The sequence below is a fragment of the Coregonus lavaretus genome (assembly GCF_964263955.1).
Source record: "Coregonus lavaretus genome assembly, chromosome: 21".
Classification (NCBI taxonomy): domain Eukaryota; kingdom Metazoa; phylum Chordata; class Actinopteri; order Salmoniformes; family Salmonidae; genus Coregonus; species Coregonus lavaretus.
Genome location: NC_140008.1, coordinates 28,957,276 through 28,978,127, shown reverse-complemented (window position 1 = coordinate 28,978,127; position 20,852 = coordinate 28,957,276). Strand labels below are relative to the sequence as shown.

Sequence of the window (20,852 nt, the reverse complement as noted above, 5' to 3'; positions counted from 1 at the left end):
AAACGAGGGCATTGCATTCATCCACCTCTGGCCTGCTGGAGCCCCTACCCCTGCGAAAGCACAGTTCCCGCTCAGCCCAGTCAAAACTGTTCGCTGCTCTGGTGGAACAAGCTCCCTCAAGATGCCAGGACAGCGGAGTCACTCACCACCTTCCGGAGACACTTGAAACCCCACCTCTTTAAGGAATACCTGGGATAGGATAAAGTATCCTTCTACCCCCCCTTACCCCACCCCAAAGAGACATTAAAAAAAAAAACATATTGTAAAGTGGTTGTCCCACTGGCTATCATAAGGTGAATGCACCAATGTGTAAGTCGCTCTGGATAAGAGCGTCTGCTAAATGACGTAAATGTTATTATAATTCAAAACAATGCATTCTAAAACAAATCACACACACGCCTCGCACGCTTGCCTTTGGTGAGTTTAGACCATTAGACTGGAGACTGTTGAGTGGTGATTGAATTCAGACACAGATAGATAAAGCAAATGCGGGGAACATTTTATTTAGAAGAAGAGAAAGACAGAAAAACAGGCAGACAGGAAGCAGGATAGACAGACAAAGAAAAGGGAGGTAAGAAGAAATTGAAATAACTCAAAATCCACACGGGTATATATAAATAAATAAATCAACAGAATAAAAGGCAATGATGCAATTAGGCTATGTAAGAACATCCAGAGACAGCCTGAGCCTGCAGCAGAATGTGGCCCTGTGGTGATCTAAGTGATATACATTTCAAGCTGAGTTGTGGGAGTATGCAGAAAGGTTGTGACTTGGGTCTGTTTTGTTAAGGAGAGTGGGAGCAAGAGAATGAGGGAGGGATGCGTTGGATAGTAACTGATAAACAGGAGACTCAAGTCACAAACAGGAGACTACTCTCCTGGTTTAACTGCCTTATTTGGCCACTCGTTCAACTACAAGGTCAGGGATGGAGCACAGTGAACAGTGCCTGGCGACAGCAAATCTGAAAAAAGGTCCAAATGTTCCCTATGTCTGTACACAGGCTGGACACATCACGAAGACTGCAGGCAACACCTACCTCTAAACCAGTGGTGGTTGGTGCTGTTTAAGATGAGGGAGGATTATTAAAAAAATTATGAACATGGCCTTACTTCTATCACAGATTATTGGATGACGGTCATTCATTATTCCATTCACCCAGCTCAATGTAACATGGATAGGTTTAGGCTACTACATGATACTCACATTGTCCCTATACCCATCATGAGGTTGCTACAACCTAGCCTATGAATGAAAGCTTACAACGTAGGTGCACAGGTTGAGAGAAATTTGAGTAATCAAGGAGACAGACATTGACACATTCAATACCGCTTTGCTCAATCTTGCAGGCATCTACCTGATCTAGGGTGTAATCAATCATTAGTCCAACAGTTGCAAACAAGAGTTTCTATTGGACAAATTCAGGTACACTATACAGTCATGGTCAAAAGTTTTGAGAATGACACAAATATTAATTTTCACAAAGTCTGCTGCCTCAGTTTTTATGATGGCAATTTGCATATACTCCAGAATGTTATGAAGAGTGATCAGATGAATTGCAATTAATTGCAAAGTCCCTCTTCGCCATGAAAATGAACTTAATCCGCAAAAAACATTTCCACTGCATTTCAGCCCTGCCACAAAAGGACCAGCTGCCATCATGTCAGTGATTCTCTCGTTAACACAGGTGAGAGTGTTGACGAGGACAAGGCTGGAGATCACTGTCATGCTGATTGAATAACAGACCGGAAGCTTTAAAAGGAGGGTGGTGCTTGAAATCATTGTTTTTCCTCTGTTAACCATGGTTACCTGCAAGGAAACACGGGCCGTCATCATTGCTTTGCACAAAAAGGGCTTCACAGGCAAGGATATCACTGCTAGTAAGATTGCACCTAAATCAACCATTTATCGGATCATCAAGAACTTCAAGGAGAGAGGTTCAATTGTTGTGAAGAAGGCTTCAGGGCGCCCAAGAAAGTCCAGCAAACGCCAGAACCGTCTCCTAAAGTTGATTCAGCTGCGGGATCGGCACACCACCAGTGCAGAGCTTGCTCAGGAATGGCAGCAGGCAGGTGTGAGTGCATCTGCACGAACAGTGAGGCAAAGACTTTTGGAGGATGGCCTGGTGTCAAGAAGGGCAGCGAGGAAGCCACTTCTCTCCAGGAAAAACATCAGGGACAGACTGATATTCTGCAAAAGGTACAGGGATTGGACTGCTGAGGACTGGGGTAAAGTCATTTTCTCTGATGAATCCCCTTTCCGATTGTTTGGGGCATCCGGAAAAAAGCTTGTCCGGAGAAGACAAGGTGAGCGCTACCATCAGTCCTGTGTCATGCCAACAGTAAAGCATCCTGAGACCATTCATGTGTGGGGTTGCTTCTCAGCCAAGGGAGTGGGCTCACTCACAATTTTGCCTAAGAAGACAGCTATGAATAAAGAATGGTACCAACACATCCTCAGAGAGCAACTTCTCCCAACCATCCAAGAACAGTTTGGTGACGAACAATGCCTTTTCCAGCATGATGGAGCACCTTGCCATAAGGCAAAAGTGATAACTAAGTGGCTCGGGGAACAAAACTGACATTTTGGGTCCATGGCCAGGTAACTCCCCAGACCTTAATTCCATTGAGAACTTGTGGTCAATCCTCAAGAGGCGGGTGGACAAACAAAAACCCCAAAATTCTGACAAACTCCAAGCATTGATTATGCAGGAATGGGCCGCCATAAGTCAGGATGTGGCCCAAAAGTTAATAGACAGCATGCCATGGCGGATTGCAAATATTGACTCTTTGCATAAACTTAATGTAATTGTCAATAAAAGCCTTTGACACTTATGGAATACTTGTATTTATACTTCAGTATAAAATAGTAACATCTGACAAAAATATCTAAAAACACTGAAGCAGCAAACTTTGTGAAGACCAATACTTGTGTCATTCTCAAAACGTTTGACCACTACTGTACTGTATATACAAAAGCGTGTAGCGCTTAAAAATAATTTGTCTTCAGTTGCAACACTCACTACCGAGTTCCACTACCGAGTTCCAGTGAAGGGAAATCTTAACGCTACAGCATACAATTACATTCTAGACGATTCTGTGCTTCCAACTTTGTGGCAACAGTTTGGAGAAAGCCCTTTCATGTTTCAGCATGACAATGCCCCTGTGCACAAAGCGAGGTCCATACAGAAATGGTTTGTCGAGATCGGTGTGGAAGAACTTGACTGGCCTGCACAGAGCCCTGACCTCAACCCCATCGAACACCTTTGGGATGAATTGGAACACCGACTGCGAGCCAGTCCTAATCGCCCAACATCAGTGCCCAACCTCACTAAAGCTGTTGTGGCTGAATGGAAGCAAGTCCCCGCAGCAATGTTCTAACATCTAGTGGAAAGCCTTCCCAGAAGAGTGGAGGCTGTATTGGCAGCAAAGGGGACACCAACTCCATTTTAATGGCCATGATTTTGGAAAGAGATGTTTGACGAGCAGGTGTCCACATAAAAGCTTACCTTGACTTGGAAGAGTTCCAGTGTTGGATAGCCAGAGCCAGCTAGGTAACATAGCATCCCTCTTCATTTGAGCCAGGTGTTTGAGTAGGCTAAACTAGCTAGCTGCATTCACTTGCTAAGTAAGTGAAAGTGAAAAAAATACGAAATATAGCTAGCTCTCTCTCTCTCTCGCTCTCACTTCTCCTTCATTTTTGAAGAAATTAATTTGTTCAAAACTGTTCAACTATCGTCTTTCTCTTTGAGTCAACTACAGTAGTCGACACATTTTATACACTGCAGTGCTAGCTAGCTGTAGCTTATGCTTTCAGTTCTAGATTCATTCTCTGATCCTTTGATTGGGTGGACAACATGTCAGTTCATGCTGCAAGACCTCTGATAGGTTGGAGGACGTCCTCCGGAAGTTGTCATAATTACTGTGTAAGTCTATGGAAGGGGGTGAGAACCACGAGCCTCTTAGGTTTTATATTGAAGTCAATGTACTCAGAGGAGGACGGAAACTAGCTGTCCTCCAGCTACACCATGGTGCTACCCTACAGAATGCTGTTGAGGCTACTATAGACCTTCATTGCAAAACAGTTTGTTTAAATCAATTATTTGGTGGCGTGAATATATTTAGTATAGTTTTATCTAAAAAGGACAACTTTATGTTTCACTATTTTTATTTTTATGAAACCTGCTGAGGAGCCTCCACCGTTCTAAACTCTTTACTTCAACTGAGCGTTTATCCCTGTCAATCAAGCAATGGTAGCTGTCATCAATGTACCGTCAATATATATCTACAATAATCTCTCTAAATACATGAATCTCCTTCCCTTGAAGGAATACTGCAAGATTCTGGCATTTAAGCCTTTGTTCTAATTACCCAGTCAGATAAACGCGTGGATACCATTTTTATGTCTCAAAATGGTATCCACGCGTTTATCTGACTCTAGGTAATTAGAACAAAGGCTTAACTGCCAGAATCTCGCAGTATCTTTCTATTCTATCCTTTTTACTATCTCTTGCCTGTGTATTCTCCTAGCTCCAGTCTCTCTGGTTGGGCAGTAGCTGTGTTCTCTCTCTTCTCTCTCTCTATCCCTATCTATGTCATTGTCTCCGTCCTTTCTCCTTCTGTCTCTCCTGAACCTACTCCCCTTGTAGTGCAGCCTGTACAGACAATCAGAGCTCCGTCATTCTGTAGACACACACACACACACACACACACACACACACACAAGACAGAACAGACTCACCTTTCTAAGGTAGGGATAAGAGAAGGAGGGGGTGCGCCAGGAGGGTAGCCTGCAGGAAAGAGGACATTGTCTGTCAGTCATCAAGTTGTGATTACTGGGCATAAACAGATAACAGAAAATGTTTCTTCCAGACCCCGGATAGGCAATCGTTGCTCACCGCATTGGACCAGAATCATGACAGTATTGTTGAATATTGCATCAACTTCATTTCTCATAGGCATTAAACATTTTCAATTTCCCTCTTCTCATGATGGTAACTTAAAAAGTATTATTGATAACTAGTTTTGTTTTCACCAAACATTCAGTCTGTGTCAGGGTTAAGCAATCATTCAGCAGTGACACTAGTCCTGCAATCCAGCATAAACAACAACACCAACCACACCAACATCTGCCACGCACAACATCCAGTGTAGACTAGAGCCAACATCTGTGACACACAATATCCTGTTTCCATCACAGTAGAAATGCTTACCAGGTGGAGGAACATTGATGGGGATCCCTGGAAGGCACATCAACACGCACAGACACAGTTATAATAATATCAGGTAAAACAACGTTATCGCTCCACTCTTCAACAGAACAGTCAGACACCATGCCAGCAGGTTTAGAAAGAAATATACAAATGAAAACACTTCCTCACACCTCAGAAAATTTAATATTTTATAACACCAAAAAAGCACAGTAGTTAATGACCTCCGATGGCTTTTTATCTGAGGTCATTGGATATACACTATGTATACAAAAGTATGTGGACACCTATTGAAATTAGTGGATTTGGCTATTTCAGCCACACCCGTTGCTGACAGTTGTATAAAATCAAACACACTGCCATGCAATCTCCATAAACAAACATTGGTAGTAGAATGGCGTTACTGAGGACCTCAGTGACTTTCAACGTGGCACCGTCATAAGATGCCACCTTTCCAACAAGTCAAGTTTCTGCCCTGCTAAAGCTGCCCCGGTCAACTGTAAGTGCTGTTATTGTGAAGTCGAAACATCTAGCAGCAACAACAGCTCATCCACGAAGTGGTAGGCCACACAAGCTCACAGAACGGGACCGCCAAGTGCTGAAGTGCCTAGCGTGTAAAAATAATCTGTCCTCCGTTGCAAAACTCACTACTGAGTACCAAACTGCCTCTGGAAGCAACATTAGCACAAGAACTGTTCGTCGGGAGCTTCATGAAATGGGTTCACATTGCCGAGCAGCCACACACAAGCCTAAATTCACCATGCACAATGCCAAGTGTTGGCTGGAGTGGTGTAAAGCTTGCCGCCATTGGACTCTGGAGCAGTAGAAAGCGTTCTCTGGAATGATGAATCGCACTTCACAATCTGGCAGTCCGACCGACTGATCTGGGTTTGGGGGATGCCAGGAGAACCCTACCTGCCCGAATGCATTGTGCCAACTGTAAAGTTTGGTGGAGGAGGAATAATGGTCTTTGGCTGTTTTTTTATGGTATCGGGCTAGGCCCCTTAGTTCTTAAGGCCCTTTCCTGTTTCAGCACGACAATACACCTGTCCACAAAGCAAGGTCCATACAGAAATGGTTTGTCGAGATCGGTGTGGAAGAACTTGACTGGCCTGCACAGAGCCCTGACCTCAACCCCATCAAACACCTTTGGGATGAATTGGAACGCCAACTGCGAGCCAGGCCTAATCGCCCAACATCAGTGCCCGACCTCACTAATGCTTGTGGCTGAATGGAAGCAAGTCCCTGCAGCAATGTTCCAACATCTAGTGGAACGCATTCCCAGAACAGTGGAGGCTGTTATAGCAGCAAAGGGCGGACCAACTCCATATTAATGCCCATGATTTTGGAATGAGATGTTCGACAAGCAGGTGTCCACATACTTTTGGTTATGTTGTGTATCACTGCTTGAGGCTAACAACTGTACTACTCATCATGAGCCAATAATGGGCCTCATGATCTGTGTGCACACATGCACACAAGCATGCATGCAAGCAGACACTCAAATAATCTGCCACAATCACCACATTATCTTTTATTAGGCTTTATCGTATTTAGGAGATTTCTGTTTATCGTATTTAGGAGATTGTGCCAGAATGTCACAACAGAATCAAACATCCCTCTAACATTCATAAAACCAGCCCCAGTCAAATGCCTGAGTGCACTTCTAATGAACCCACTATTTTATGCTAGAAGCTTTCATGTCTGGGAGTGACACACAAACTGCCCTTTAAAAACACACACACACACACACACACACTCCTTTGAAGAAGCACAAACACATCTGTGCGCCATGCCTTTCTGTTTTTTCACGAAGACCCCTGATGTGAGTAAGTTTCAGAGTAGTTTTCATCAACAGAAAAAAAAAGCAGAAAGGGCTGAAACAAAGAAAAAAAAGAAAAAGAAAAAAAAGTTGGTATTAAAAGAGCATGCAGTAGCTCCCCTGCGTTGAGAGTGAAATGTAGAAGCTTCTTCCTTCCCTCTCACTTCCCAGTCTCACTGTGGAAACAGGGCCTGAACTGCTCACTATGGAGAACCAAAGCCTTTGATACCTCAGACACCTGGTAACCAAGGGGAGACACACAGCTAGTAAGATCGCAGATGAACATCCTCCCAGAGAAAATAGTCCTTCCTTGATGCAGGAGCAGAGGACAGAGGGAACTGAAAACACATCTCTGGCCATGGTGCTGTCTGCCTCTCCTGCTGCTGGTCTAGCTTCAGGCACTGCCTTTATTGACAGAACAACCCTGTGATGGGTTTCACTAGGACCTAGCATGGAGGAAACTCAACCACACAAAAACACTTACACGCACAAAGAAATACTGCACTGCAACAGAGCACTCAACTAAAAGCTTCACATGCATACATCCATAATACATCCATAATACACAGAATACAGCAAAATGCCCTAAAAACAAGTTGTTCAAATCTGTTTTTCAGTTTCATGCATATGCAGCAGTAATGGGGGGACGGATGATAAATGAATACTGTATGTAATGTAAAACTGATTAAACAACTCTAGTCTGGCTCCTCTCCTCCATTCCTCCGCCAATGGCATGGTGCTTTGCAAAATGAGCACTAGATTTATACATTGGACTCCAAAATCACACCCTTGTCTTAATAGTGCACATTTTAATCAGTTAACTGACCCATTTAAATTCCAAAAGCTGTTGCTCAATGTGATTGAGCATATTTCCATGGACCAATGCATTGTGCTCGCTCACACAGTAAACACTCACACATGCCATCTATGTTTGCGTGTGTAATTGTTTCTACCTGTCGTGATCTCAAAGCGAGCGTTTGATTAGGGCTTTAGCTCCACGCTTGGCACCGTACGAGAAAGATAATGGCTGAGGGCTAATTGCTGGTGATTGTGCTTGCGTTTCTCTCTCTCATGCTAACGTTTCAGAGTCATTATGCAGGAGGCTTTTAGATTAAACCGATATGCTCCACAGACCGCAGCCTACTGCTGCCCCACTCTTTGGGCTGCCTGCATTCACAATGTATAGCTAAATACACTACTTTGGACTGGCAGAACCACCTTGTCAATGTTTCTTCTACTATTATTGATCTTGTGAGTCACATTGACCTCTGCCCTAGCATAATTAGCCAATCACTGATCCAAAAACTATTATGTTCCGACTACTGCAGCAGTGTAGATATAGGCTGAAGATACCACCCCAGCTAGCAATTCTAGGGAGAGAGAACATTTTTGTAATGTTACCTATAATGGTCCCCTGATGTTTTCCGTTAGTTAAGGGGAACATTCTATGTATGTTAGCAAAAATCTCCCGAGAACCTATTTAGTATGTTTTGGCATTAAGAGTTATTTCCTTAATGCCAAACAGAACTTACCTAGAAGGTGGTTACCATGTTCTCAGAATAAACAATATTAATGTTCTACACACGTTTCATGTGATGTTGTAAGAACATTCCTGTGTCCAGTTTTCTGAGGGTTAGGAGAATATTCCATCAAAGTCACACCGAACATGCACAGAACATGGTTGCAATGTTCTCCGAATATAATATATTACATGTTCTAGACACTTTCACGGGACATTGCAAAAACATTCCTTTGTCCAAGAACGTTTAAAACATTCTGTCATGGTCCTGTGGAGGTTATTGGCCTGCTTGTTCCGGGGACGTCCCTAAAGACGTTTTTAGGACATCGCCTGATGGTCCCAAAGAAACGTACACATCACCCCGTTGTTACTGTTGCCAAGCCCATCAAGGCCCTGACCCATTCAGAGCTCTTTGTCTGTTGGCAAAGTTAGGAACACACACACAAACAGTGCTTTCAATATACAACATTTTCAACATACATATTTGACACACATGATTACATTGTGCATGTTCATTTATACAGTCATTATTATTCAACATGTCCTTCCCTAGGATTTGAACACACAACCTCTTGGTTCACGGCATTGCGATCTTGGCGCTACGCCACCACGTCTGCTTGCTGTACACTGTACAGCAATCCAATCAACTGTACACATTGATTTGATTGTGGGTTTACTAATGCGTTAAAGTTTGTTGACTATAACGTTATGATGACAGGCTGATGTAGGCTGTGTAGCGGTTAGCGGTTATGGTATGAAGGTTTGTCTTGGATAGTTTTTTCACCAGGTCACAGACAGCTGTTGTGTTGTGTGGTCCTCTGTAGCTCAGCTGGTAGAGCACGGCGCTTGTAACGCCAAGGTAGTGGGTTCGATCCCCGGGACCACCCATACACACAAAAAAAAAAAAAAAAAATGTATGCACGCATGACTGTAAGTCGCTTTGGATAAAAGCGTCTGCTAAATGGCATATTATTATTATTATTATTATTATTATTTGTGCACTGAAGTCCACAAGCGAAGGGAAAAGATGAGGAGAGCGCAGAGATGGGAAAAGGAATTATACAACAAGCAAAGTGATGATGGTGCATGCGGCTGCTATGAAAGTGAACTGTGTGTGCGGGTAATCAGGGGTATATTCATTCAGCCGATTCTGTTGCAAAACTTTTCTTAAACAGAAACAAAATGGAACGAAATGGGGAGGGACCTACCTAAATGTGTCCAAAAATAATAATAATAATATTGTTTGGACTAATGACTACACCCTAGATCAGCTAGATGCAGGCAAGTGTGTGCAATGCTGTATTGAATGTGTTGCTGTCTGTCACCTTAATTACTCCAATTTGTCTCTCGACCTGTGCACCTACGTTATAAACTTTCATTTGTAGGTTGTAGCAACCTCATGATGGGTATAGGGACAATGTGAGTATCATGTAGTAGCCTAAACTTATTGATGTTACATTGAACTGGGTGAATAGAATATGAATGACAGTCATCCAATAAGCTGTAATATAAATAAAGCCATGCTCATAAAAAATAAAAAATCCTCTCTAATCTTAAAACGGCACCGACCACCACGGATGTTGGTCGCATGGTGTGTTTATCCGTTAGCCCAGGGTTTTGGAATACAAGTGTGAATCCTAACCCAGGGCTATAGCTTAGCCCAGGGTTAACAAATGCTTGTGTAAACACAGGATACGCTAACCCAGGGCCAGTGTAGCCCGGGGATAAAAACAATGCAGTGTGAAAAGGCCTATTGTATGTTAAAAGCACTGTTTGGTTGTGTGTGGATGTCCGTTACAAAGGGTGAGACCACCAGGTGACCTCCTAAAAAGTCTTTAAGAACATCCCCGGAACAAGCTGGGAACTAGACAAGCTGGGAACTAGACAAGCTGGGAACTAGACAAGCTGGGAACTAGACAAGCTGGGAACTAGACAAGCTGGGAACTAGACAAGCTGGGAACTAGACAAGCTGGGAACTAGACAAGCTGGGAACTAGACAAAAACCACCAGGGGACCATGACAGAAAGTACTGTTTTAAACGTCATTGGACACAGGAATGTTTTTAATCAAGATTCCCATGAAATGTGTCTAGAACATTAATATCTTATATTCTGAAAACATGGCAACCATGTTCTGTGTGTATTCTGTGTGATGTTGATGAAATAGTCCTAAACCTCAGAACACTGGACACATTATTGTTCTTGCAACGTCCCATGAAATGTGTCTAGAACATTAATATAGAATATTCAGAAAAACATGGTAACCACGTACTGGGTAAATTCGGTTTAACATTAAGGGAATGGTCTCATGGAAACAGTCCTTGCACATCACTGGAACATTCCTATGTAAACGTTAGGTAATGACCCAGGGAACGTTCTCTAAAGTTGTGGGAACGTTTGTTGTTAGCTGAGACTATAACAGACCCACAAACCTGCTCTACAGACACAGATAACAATGTTGCTTTTACAGGGACAGTGTCAGTACAGGTGTCAAACTACCCACACTGTATGTGCCAAATTACACTGATCAGTACAAGCAGTGCTACACTAAAGCTCCAGACAACATCCCTTAGTGCTTCACTACACAGACTGGCCTGCAAAGACAACACAACCCTGCACTAAAACCTGTCCCTATCAAGGAATAATACTAGACCGCTAATGTGACCCTACTGCACCAAGAGTAACAAAGCCCCCTCTCCCCCTTTCCCCACGGTTGGTCTGTTCAGCACATTTCTCGTGCCACAATCTGCTGGCTCTGCACTTTTTCTTTTTTCCAGGAGCTATTTTTATCACGTTAGACATTTGCATCACAAAAGGAGGCAGGGCCTGTAACTTAAAGAAGGAGGAGGAGTGGCACAGATAAAACTACAAAAAAACACTTCAAAGCCAGGGTCGCCAGGATGTTTGATATTTTGGTTGTATTAGGAGTTTTGGCACGCATTGAACAACAGGCGGTACGGAGCTCATTGAACTGGGCGTGTGTGAGGGGTGAGTAGGGGGCCTGCTATTTTGGAATCTTTGAAGATGAAGCGGTGGCAGCCTGCGCTCAGCTGTGAGCTCAGGCCAGAGGGTCCTTCCTGCCCTCTGCCTCATATTCATCAGGAGATGGGGAGGAAGTCAGGCAAACTGACAGCATTGACACACCTGGACAGAATTACACACACCTGGGGGAAAAGACACTCACCCAGAGAGGGCACACACATACGCACACGTACACACATCCACACATTTATGTTATGTTAACCCATCTGCGTTCACCTCCAACTCTCAACCCTGTCCTTCAACATGCAGTATTATTTATTCTCACTTATGGTGCAGCTTCACAAACACACTCCTCCAGATTGGCATGGTGAACGTATCAGTCATTTATACAGCTGGATGCTCTATGATGCATGGCGGGTTAATAAAGCCTGTCCTTCAAGGGTTCTCAGCATGGGATTTACACCTGCAACTCTCTGGGTTATACTGTAATCCGTTCCCCCCAAACCCCCCTCAGCTGTACTAATGATGCAACAACACACACACACACACAGAGACAGAGACAGAGAGAGAGAAATAAAGACAGAAAAAGAGCAAAAAAGCACGAGAGCACGAGAGAGAAATAGAGAGATAGAAAGATAGAAAGAGAGCTAGAGAGAGAGAGAGATAGAAAGAAAGATAGCGAGTGAGAATGAGGGTGAGAAATAGAGATAGAAAAAGAGAGCCAGAGCGACATTTTGTGGCCACTAACACTAATTAATCACAGTGGGAAATGTCATAGTTGAACGTCATCTTTCCATGACTCCATGGAGCCAACATGTCGTGATGTCACGAGAGTGACCCTCACCAGTCTGTCTGTCTGTCTGACCTCCAAACAGTGTCATTATGCAATCCTTAACCTTATCCTCTACATTACATAACTGTGCTGCTGAACAGAGGGCACCCAGACAGGGAGCAGTGTGTGTGTGTGTGTGTGGGGGGGCTGAGGTCACTTACGTGGTGGAGGAATGAGTGGAGGGGCGGAGCTGACGTTGTGGGGTGGAGGCGGGAAAGGAGGCGGGGGGATGTTGGGGGGAAAGAAGGGGGGCATCTTAGTGGGAGTAGGCTCAGCATCAGAGGGGGGCTCGGAAAGCACCTGCAATGCATGCACCCATGCATGTACATACAAAAACAAAGCTCAGACTAGGTAGGTACATTTACTAGCTTAATTCAAAAGGAACGATAGGGGGTGTTTCTCACTATGCATACTACCGTGAACATGCAAATTGGAGCGCAGGAGGGTCGGAGCATGAGTCCAAATCAAAGTATGCGAAGCGGAGCACGGAGGACACTTCTCGGATGAGTATTCTTTTAGTACATACACTACATTACCGAAAGTATGTGGACACATGCTTGTCGAACATTTCATTACAAAATCATGGGCATTAATATGGAGTTGGTCTCCCCTTTGCTGCCAATACAGCCTCCACTCTTCTGGGAAGGTTTTCCACTAGATGTTGGAACATTGCTGCGGGGACTTGCTTCCATTCAGCCACAAGAACATTAGTGAGGTTGGGCACTGATGTTGGGCGATTAGGCCCGCAGTTGGCGTTCCAATTCATCCCAAAGGTGTTTGATAGAGTTGAGGTCAGGGCTCTGTGCAGGCCAGTCAAGTTCTTCCACACCGATCGACAAACCATTTCTGTATGGACCTCGCTTTGTGCACGGGGGCATTGTCATGCTGAAACAGAAAAGGGCCTTCCCCAAACTGTTGCCACAAAGTTGGAAGCACAGAATCGTCTAGAATGTCATTGTAGGCTGTAGCGTTAAGATTTCCTTTCACTGGAACTAAGGGGCCTAGCCCGAACCATGAAAAACCTCGCCTTAACCATTATTCCTCCTCCACCAAACTTTACAGTTGGCACTATGCATTCGGGCAGGTAGCGTTCTCCTAATATCCGACAAACCCAGATTTGTCCGTCGGACTGCCAGATGGTGAAGCGTGATTCATCACTCCAGAGAACGCGTTTCCACTGCTCCAGAGTCCAATGGCGGCGAGCTTTACACTACTCCAGCCAACGCTTGACATTGCGCATGGTGATCTTAGACTTGTGTGCGGCTGCTCGGCCATGGAAACCCATTTCATGAAGCTCCCGACGAACAGTTATTGTGCTGACGTTGCTTCCATAGGCAGTTTGGAAATCGGTAGTGAGTGTTGCATCCGAGGACAGACGATTTTTACACACTACGCGCTACAGCACTCTGCAGTCCCGTTCTGTGAGCTTGTGTGGCCTACCACTTCGCGGCTGACCCGTTGCTGCTGCTAGATGTTTCGACTTCACAGTAACAGTACTTACAGTTGATCGGGGCATCCTATGACGGTGCCAATTTGAAAGTCACTGAGCTCTTCAGTAAGGCCATTCTACTGCCAATGTTTGTCTATGGAGATTGCATGGCCGTGTGCTCGAATTTATACACCTGTCAGCAACGGGTGTGGCTGAAATAGCCGAATCCACTAATTTGAAGGGGTGTCCACATACCCCTACATCCCCAAAGGTATTTTGAAGCATGCATCGATGCAAGCTTCAGAGTGTATGCACAGAAATATGACGCAACCGGGTAAAAAACAAAGCAACATTTCTTGAAAACAATCCCGGCCATTATTTGATCTGATGTGAGGGAAAATAAACTGACTTTGGAATGAAATGTTGCCCATTCACCTAATATGCTGCCTGACTACAATATTTGATCTTGATACGTTAATAAATACATAACATGTTCATTTTGGCATGTTTACCTTCCTACAATACCCATTGTCAAAGCCCATAGAAAGTCAATATGGCTAACTGGCTAGCCACGAAGAATTGGTAGCTAGCTACCCATGAAGAATTGACAGCTAGGCATCTACCTTGCATAACATTCGTTTTAGGTCATTTTTACCTGTTAAACTATCTGGTTAGCTAGATTATTACGATTCACATACAGCTAGGTGATAAGTATGAAGTTAAACATTTGCTTTGTGTATAACTTGTTCCATCTCTATTGCCATTGTCCTGGCTGGAAGAAGGTTATGTGAATGGGGAGGTGCAGGGTGAGGCAATACAGTAGGGAGAAGTGCAAGTGCTTCTCAAATGTAATATTTTATGCTTTCTCCACATTCGTACTCACAAGAACGTACTCAAGAGAATGTCCTCGGAGAATGCACTTGCGCATGAGAGTGTGGCGCATGGTAGTATGCATATTGAGAAACACCCAGGGTGTATTTTAGAATAACACATAAAAACAGACACACATTACCTGGATGTTATTTCCTTCTATATTGTGACGTCTTCGTCCCTCTACCCGGCTGATGGTACCAGTTTGTCCCCCAATAACATCAATGGTGCTGCTTGGCTTTCTACTGACCAGCGCAGAACACAGAGTAAACATACAAAACACATAAAATTGGTATCTGTGCATGGAGCATGTATAACAAGTATGCATATTTATCTTGTTTTTGTCATGTTTATTTCAGGATGTGACCTGGGTATGGCCTTTTGCCTTCAAATCCCATAAACTACAGATGTAGAAGACTTATATAATGCTTGTGACCCAGCCCCCCATCACCCAGGTCCATTAATGCATGACCCTCCTTATCTGGGTCATCCTCTCACTACACTCTGCTAACAACACTTCGCCAAAACACCACCTCATCCCTCCCTCCCCAAACACAGATGGGACACTAACCCCTTTCTGTCACTAGGACTTCATCTAAAGTAAACATTACAAGGGGAAAGCATAAAAACTGCATCAACCAGCAGCCCGATGTGATGCTATGAGCTACAGGCTCACTAATGCCCCTTCTCGCTGTCCCTCACTCTGGCCTCTAAAAACACCAGAATATCAAATAAATAAAAAACAAAGCAGCTTAGCCACGGAAGCTGACACACACATCACGACTTCACCTACTTTCCCAAAAAGACATGTAATTAAAATGACAGTTTTATGTAACAAGAAAGGCCTACAATAACCTCATCCCACCAACACCCTCCCTCAGGCTGGACACAGTCATCTAGAGAATGTGGAAAGAATACAATACGTGCTCCTTCAACCAAGCATCAAGTTTCCACTTTCACCCTTCTGGGAGAGATGGTCTGTAGTGTAGTGTGAGACCTCGTTTAACACTTTATCCGCTGCACAATGCTGTGTGTATTTGTGTTTGTCATGCTCTGACTTCCTGCTTTCCCTCTGGCTGAATAACGCTCAGAATCATATGACCTCCATTGAGGGGAACCTTGCTGAGGAAGAGAGGAGGAGGAGGGGGCATTATATAGAGACGGACCTTTAATTAAGTGGCTCGTCTTAGTCACCCCGTCTGTCGTGTGGACCAACCTGACATGAGCCCTGCTGAACTCACAAGAGCAAGGATTGGAGGGAGCGAGAGGGTAGCTGAGGGGAGAGGGAGAGAGCCAGAGCTAGAGTGAGAGAGTGTGTGAGAGAGAGCTAGAGTGAGTGAGAGAGAGCTAGAGTGAGAGAGAGTGTGTGAGAGAGAGATAGAGTGAGAGAGGAGGGCTAGAGTGAGTGAGAGAGAGAGAGAGAGAGAGAGAGAGAGGAGGAGTGGGTGTGTGTTTGTAATAGTCCATCACTCTTCCTTGAGGCGTAGAGCACCTGGTCCCTGAGTGGAACCAGAATGAGGCCATGGGGCTGAAAGGAGAGGAGGAGTGTTTACTAACAGTCTGCTGACGCCTGCTACTACGGGCCAAAGCCCGTAAATGATTGGCCGCTGTAATTGAGCAGTAAAATTGCATGGCCTCACTCTTCACACAGTAAAAAAAGCAGCTCCCCGCAGGGCTCGGCCTGCCCCAACGCTAAACAACGCTTCACAGGTGGCCGTTAATAGGAACGTGACGGGAGGTGGTGCACATGAGGACTTCATTAGAGAGGGAAAAAAGCAGTTTAACTAAGCAACGCTCGCAGCACCTCTACCTTGACTTAACATACCTTCCATGACTTCTAACATTTCAGAATGTAATACTGTGTTTGGTAAGAACATTACCTCAGACACAGGTACTACTGACCAATACAAACTTGACCCATTGACCACCTTGATGGTGTCCAGGTGGCAGTGACCAGTGAAGTGTGGCAGTGATGACCAGCTAGGCTGGTAGTGGTTACCACAGACATGTGTAGTCTGGTCCTTCATGCCACAGCTGCTGTGATACATACAGTGGCAGAAAGGGGTGCGGGGGGGAAACCAGGGTACCTACCTGGAGGAGCCTGAATTGTAGTGGTTGCTGGGGGAGGAGTAGTCAGACCTAAAGCAGGAAAGGGCCCCATCCCTATCTCCATGGGCTGAACGTTCCTGGTGGACCTAAGAGGAAGAGCAACTCACTCACACAGCCTCAACAATGTCAAAGCCTGAGAATGTTTCTTAAAATGGGAACAATTCTTGCACTTGTACTGTGATAATCTATAATATTGTATCTACAGTTCCTTTAGAAAGTATTCACACCCCTTGACTTTTTCCACATTTTGCTGTGTTACAAACTGGGATTACCGTAATTTTCGGACTATAAGCCGCGCCTTTTTCCCCATTTTTCGACCCTGCGGCTTATATAACTGTGCGGCTAATCTATGGATTTTTACAGCTAACGGCCACTAGAAGACCTCCTAAATCTATGGATTTTACAGGTTACAGTCCACCAACTTTAACTCTATGGGCTCTATGACCGGTCCGCGCCCCTCACCTTTAAGCGGCGGGCTCCAGCAGGAAAAGCTGGAGGCCGGAAAAGAGTGAGACAGATAGCGCGCAAAAGTAAAAGTGGAACCGAGAGTGGTACGAGAGACAGAACGAGAGACAGAACGAGAGCAAGATAGACAGACATTACGAGAGCGAGACAGTTTGTCTCTTTCCCGACAATCCCCTCTGTGCACGAACCCTTACATATGGTAATTAAACATTAAAACACCTGCGGCTTATAGTCCAATGCGGCTTATATATGTACACATCATTCAATATCATTCAATTTAGCTGCTGCGGCTTATACTCCGGTGCGCCTTATAGTGCGGAAAATACGGTAAATTGATTAAATAGTTTATTTATTTTATTAATAGAAAAGAAAAACACTAATATATCTTAATTAGATAAGTATTCAACCCCCTGAGTCAATACATGTTAAAATCACCTTTGGCAGCGATTACAGCTGTGAGTCTTTCTAGGTACGTCTCTAAGAGCTTACCACACCTGAATTATATAATATTTGCGCATTATTTAAAATAAGTTGGTCATTGCTAGACAGCCATTTTCATGTCTTGCCATAGATTTTCAAGCCAATTTAAGTAAAAACTGTAACTAGGCTACTCAGGAACATTCAATGTCGTTTTGGTAAGTAATTCCAGTGTATATTCGGCCTTGTATTTAAGGTAACTGACCTGCTGAAAGTTGATTTTTTCTCCCAGTGTCTGTTGGAAAGCTACTGAACCAAGTTTTCCTCTAGGATTTTGCCTGTGCTTCGTTCTATTCTGTTTCTTTTCATTCCCCCACAAAAAACGTCCTAGTCCTTGCCGATGACAAGCATACCCATAACATGATGCAGCCACCACCATGCTTGAAAATATGAAGAGTGATACTTAGTGACATGTTGGATTTGCCCCAAACATAATGCTTTGTATTCAGGACAAAAAGTTAATTTGCCAATTTTTTTGCAGTATTACTTTGCAAACAGGATGCATGTTTTGGCCTTTAAAAAAAATAATCTTTACAGGCTTCCTTCTTTTCACTCTGTCATTTATGTTAGTATTGTGGAGTAACTACAATGTTGTTGATCCATCCTCAGACTCCTATCACAGCCATTAAACTCAGTAACTGTTTTAAAATCACCATTGGCCTCCCTTAGCAGTTTCCTTCCTCTCCGGCAACTGAGTGTATTGATACACCATCCAAAGTGTAATTAATAACTGCACCATGCTCAAAGGAAAATTCAATGTCTGCTTTTTTTTTTACCCATCTAACAATAGGTGCCCTTCATTGCAAACCATTGGAAAACCTTCCTGGTCTTTGTGGTTGAATCTGTGCTTGAAATTCACTGCTTGACTGAGGGACCTTACATATAATTGAATGTGTGGGGTACAGAGATGGGTTAGTCATTTCAAAATCATGTTCGACACTATTATTGAACACAAAGGGAGTCCATGCAACTTATTATTAGCTCTCCCTCGCCCTCCATTTGGCAAATCTGACCATAACTATATCCTCCTGATTCCTGCTTATAAGCAAAAACTAAAGCAGGAAGCACCAGTGACTCGGTTAATAAAAAAGTGGTCAGATGACGCAGATGCTAAGCTACAGGACTGTTTTGCTAGCACAGACTGGAACATGTTCCGGGATTCTTCAGATAGCATTGAGGAGTACACCACATCAGTCCCTGGCTTCATCAATAAGTGCATCGATGACGTCGTCCCCACAGTGACCGTACGTAAATACCCCAACCAGAAGCCATGGATTACAGGCAACATCCTCACTGAGCTAAAGGGTAGAGCTGTCGCTTTCAAGGAGCGGGACTCTAACCCGGATGCTTATAAGAAATCCCGCTATGCCCTCCGACGAACCATCAAACAGGCAAAGAGTCAATACAGGACTAAGATTGAATCGTACTACACTGGCTCTGACGCTCGTCGGATGTGGCAGGGCTTGAAAACTATTACAGACTACAAAGGGAAGCACAGCCGCGAGCTGCCCAGTGACACAAGCCTACCAGACGAGCTAAACCACTTCTATGCTCGCTTCGAGGCAAGCAACACTGAAGCATGCATGAGAGCACCAGCTGTTCGGGATGACTATGTGATCACGCTCTCCGTAGCCGATGTGAGTAAGACTTTTAAGCAGGTCAACATTCACAAGGCCGCAGGACCAGATGGATTACCAGGACGTGTACTCCGAGCATGTGCTGACCAACTGGCAAGTGTCTTCACTGACATTTTCAACATGTCCCTGACTGAGTCTGTAATACCAACATGTTTCAAGCAGACCACCATAGTCTCCGTGCCCAAGGACACTAAGATAACCTGCCTAAATGACTACCGACCCGTAGCACTCACGTCTGTAGCCATGAAGTGCTTTGAAAGGCTGGTCATGGCTCACATCAACACCATTATCCCAGAAACCCTAGACCCACTTTAATTTGCATACCGCCCCAACAGATCCACAGATGATGCAATCTCTATTGCACTCCACACTGCCCTTTCCCACCTGGACAAGAGGAACACCTACGTGAGAATGCTATTCATTGACTACAGCTCAGCGTTCAACACCATAGTGCCCTCAAAGCTCATCACTAAGCTAAGGATCCTGGGACTAAACACCTCCCTTTGCAACTGGATCCTGGACTTCCTGACAGGCCGCCGCCAGGTGGTAAGGGTAGGTAAGAACACATCTGCCACGCTGATCCTCAACACGGGGCCCCTCAGGGGTGTGTGCTCAGTCCCCTCCTGTACTCCCTGTTCACCCATGACTGCATGGCCAGGCACGACTCCAACACCATCATTAAGTTTGCCGACGACACAACAGTGGTAGGCCTGATCACCGACAACGATGAGACAGCCTATAGGGAGGAGGTCAGAGACCTGGCCGTGTGGTGCCAGGATAACAACCTCTCCCTCAACGTGACCAAGAAAGGAGATGATTGTGGACTACAGGAAAAAAAAGAGGACTGAGCACGCCCCCATTCTCATCGACGGGGCTGTAGTGGAACAGGTTGAGAGCTTCAAGCTCCTTGGTGTCCAAATCACCAACAAACTATCATGTGGTCCTCTGTAGCTCAGCTGGTAGAGCACGGCGCTTGTAACGCCAGGGTAGTGGGTTCGATCCCCGGGACCACCCATACACAAAAATGTATGCACGCATGACTAAGTCGCTTTGGATAAAAGCGTCTGCTAAGTGGCATATTATTATGGTCCAAACACACCAAGACAGTCGTGAAGAGGGCACGACAAAGCCTATTCCCCCTCAGGAGACTGAAAAGGTTTGGCATGGGTCCTCAGATCCTCAAAAAGTTTTACAGCTGCACCATCGAGAGCATCCTGACTGGTTGCATCACCGCCTGGTATGGCAACTGGTCGGCCTCCGACCGCAAGGCACTACAGAGGGTAGTGCGTACGGCCCAGTACCTCACTGGAGCCAAGCTTCCTGCCATCCAGGACCTCTATACCAGGCGGTGTCAGAGGAAGGCCCTCAAAATTGTCAAAGACTCCAGCCACCCTAGTCATAGACTGTTCTCTCTGCTACCGCACGGCAAGGGGTACCGGAGCGCCAAGTCTAGGTCCAAAAGGCTTCTCAACAGCTTCTACCCCCAAGCCATAAGACTCCTGAA

General features: G+C 44.8%; 1 protein-coding gene across 2 annotated transcripts in view; it reads right to left on the bottom strand.

The window, feature by feature from the left end:
- Window positions 1-20,852, bottom strand: part of fip1l1a (FIP1 like 1a) — a 52,986-nt gene that overhangs the window by 25,402 nt on the left and 6,732 nt on the right. For both annotated transcript variants that reach the window (XM_084185474.1, XM_084185473.1), the window contains 5 exons: window positions 16,752-16,855; window positions 14,803-14,905; window positions 12,523-12,661; window positions 5,211-5,237; window positions 4,739-4,787 (listed from right to left, as the gene is read on the bottom strand). In XM_084185474.1, the coding sequence (XP_084041600.1) occupies window positions 4,739-4,787; window positions 5,211-5,237; window positions 12,523-12,661; window positions 14,803-14,905; window positions 16,752-16,855 (422 nt within the window). The remainder of the gene's footprint in view (window positions 1-4,738; window positions 4,788-5,210; window positions 5,238-12,522; window positions 12,662-14,802; window positions 14,906-16,751; window positions 16,856-20,852) is intronic.